This window comes from Aspergillus bombycis, assembly GCF_001792695.1.
Source record: "Aspergillus bombycis strain NRRL26010 chromosome Unknown contig00297, whole genome shotgun sequence".
Lineage (NCBI taxonomy): Eukaryota > Fungi > Ascomycota > Eurotiomycetes > Eurotiales > Aspergillaceae > Aspergillus > Aspergillus bombycis.
This window is the reverse complement of record NW_019170299.1, coordinates 1-2,603: the sequence shown is the minus strand read 5'-3', so window position 1 is coordinate 2,603 and position 2,603 is coordinate 1. Positions and strand designations below refer to the sequence as shown.

Genomic DNA, 2,603 nt, shown 5'->3' with positions numbered 1-2,603 from the left:
TCCATTTATCAAAAAATAGACTATTTATTATGATAGGTTGGGTTGTCAGACACTGCATTAACGATGCCACAGTGCCTCGTTGCATTGAGAGCCATTATAGCGAGATAACAATAGATATAGTGATGGACACCAGCCGAAGACCATGGTTCAATGGTTTTGAAAGTAAACGTGATGACTCGCAGAAACGGGTTTATTCTTATTCTCAGTCGAATTAAAATATAATGGCCACTGCTTCTTCAACTCTCCTTTCAACACCAAAGAACGATCGAGAGATTGTGTACTATCATGTGGGAGTTCTATTCTGAAAAGGTGATCTTGATGGCCGGAGGGTCTGGGTCGCTCGCAGTCTATAGCAGCTTTAGCAAATAGTATTACAATAAATAAACTTGTGATTGTTTTGGTCATCAAACGTCATCAATATTTTTCATGATATCAGATAATATTAACAATATGGCGTGCCTCTGTTCCTTTGTATAAGAGTGTTTATAATCGCAGGAAAGCAGTACAAGTTTTGCCCTTGTATCCAACCTGCCCCATCACCTCTGGTTACACCCCCATATTGGAGTGTCACTCTGGGAAGGTAACGGTTCAACCGCACACCACACGGGATACAGAACCGGTACCCTCTCTGGAGAAAGTATAGGGGACAGTTTTCCACGATGGCCCTTGATCATTGTATTGGAAAACCACAAATAAGCCAAAGGGGACGGAGAAGTTTTGCACTTGCCACCGTACAAGCGATTTATTAGCCAATACAATGATTAGCCCACATCCATAAAAGCGCCGCTAACGAGACTAGGAAGCTTCCTACATTCCATGCTATGCCCCAATCTCCATAAACCAGTTTAGCAGCGACTACCATTATGAAAAGTGCAGTTGTGCTCAGAGGCAAGAGTATGTGTTGCGGATCTAACACCCAACCTTCACTGATCATAAGTCCAGGAAACCTGAGCTCTCCAAGTTCTGGACAGTGCCACATGTCAAGATTGCCTAAGATATCACTGGACCATCAGTTAGGGTAATAAAAGTTCACTCAATATTCCTCAAAACATACAGATGACTGAGAACAAGTTCTCTACTCAATAATTTGAATGGTGCTGCAGAATGAGGTTGTGTAAAGGCAAACCTTAACTGTGAATGTAAGTCCAAGCGTGCCAAATCTCTTTTGGCTTCAAAGAGCCTATCTTCTGGGCACCTTGAATCCCATTCACTCCATGATCTGCACAGGCTGTTGCAATTCACCTCGCCCGTGGAGGGGTTGTAAGAGCACGGATACTCCTGTGGCTGGTAGTCATGAATGGTCTGTTCCAGCTCCTTTTTCTGGGCGCGTATATTTTCTTTTGTGAACATGCCAACATATCTGTTCCTGAGTATAGGATTTGTAATGCCTCGCTGATCCTTCCCAGCAATAGAAATCTTGCCAGAGTATTAGCAATACTAGCTTTCTGATTGGACGCATTGATCAAGTACTGACCTCAACAATATCTACTGCCTTGACCCTCAGAAGCGGCACGTACTTTCTCCACCACCCTCTATGGCTATACCATGAGCGATTAATTTCTTGCCAGATACCATTCTCGTTATCTGAGTTGATAACTTTGACTGGAAATATAAAAGAGTCGCTGCTGGTACCCCAACACAGTAAGATGGAGGATGAACCCGGATCTTCCGCGTTAATAATTGGTTGCAGGATCTCTTCTAGTTTCGCTTTGCGCGTCTCATGACTGACTTTGCGGGAATCGACAGCTGGCTTGAATCTCAATTTTCTACCTTTCTTAGACGCAGTTGAACTGCCTGAGTTGAGGCTTGGCCTAGTTGTGGTACCTCTCGGAGGCTCGAGTTGACCATATTGTATCTCCCGCAGGGCTGAAATTTGAGGAGTGTTTGTTGCTAACTGAAACCACTGAGCGTGCTGAGCATTGGCAATAGGTAATGCAGAGGATTCCTGCCTGTGGAAAGACAGGAATCTAGCAAAAAGCCAAGACTCTAGAAGGTGAATCTTTAGCTTTTGAGGATACCGATCTTGGTAATGCCGCTCATCATGCTGAGGCCACTCATGGCTAGGGAGCGAGACAGTGCTGCTTCTTATCATAGCCAATTCGGGCTGGGCAATAGAGCTCATATCTCCTTAATTTCGAGGACTAATCAGTATATATATTGTAGAAGACAAAAAACTTTCGTAGATAAATGAGATAGGAGAAATCTATCTATCACAAAATAGTGGTAGACCCAGAAGCTGAGTATTCTGAGAGAAAAGGGACACGTTATAGATTGTGAGTTAAAGAATTGATCAGCTTATTGCTCATTACGATAAAGCCTAGCCATACAAGGCTGATTCTCCATTGTTGTTGCAGCCTTATGGTAGGGATGCATTTTACTCTCGACATATCATATCAGCCTTTTTCAAGCTGAGGATAGATGACTAGAGCAAAAATCTAATATTTCTGCTGGCTTTGATTTAACGGGCAAGCCCACTGGCCCGGACTTGTTCGGAACACAGGATCTAAGGCTCGTTACTGCGAGACCCCAACCAACTGCGGCTCTGGTTTGTCCGATGTTTTAAGCCTGTGATGCTTTCCTCCTGACCCTCATGTTGACAAGGT

The 2,603-nt window shown here is 43.8% G+C and overlaps 1 protein-coding gene across 1 annotated transcript; it reads right to left on the bottom strand.

Annotated features, from left to right (window-relative positions):
- Window positions 1–296: 296 nt before the first annotated feature.
- Window positions 297–2,122, bottom strand: ABOM_012250 (uncharacterized protein; the record flags this gene model as incomplete). Its single annotated transcript, XM_022539377.1, has 3 exons — window positions 297–347; window positions 1,243–1,416; window positions 1,475–2,122. 3 exons carry the CDS (start codon window positions 2,120–2,122, stop codon window positions 297–299), a joined length of 873 nt encoding a protein of 290 aa, XP_022382857.1.
- Between the last annotated feature and the right edge of the window lie 481 nt (window positions 2,123–2,603).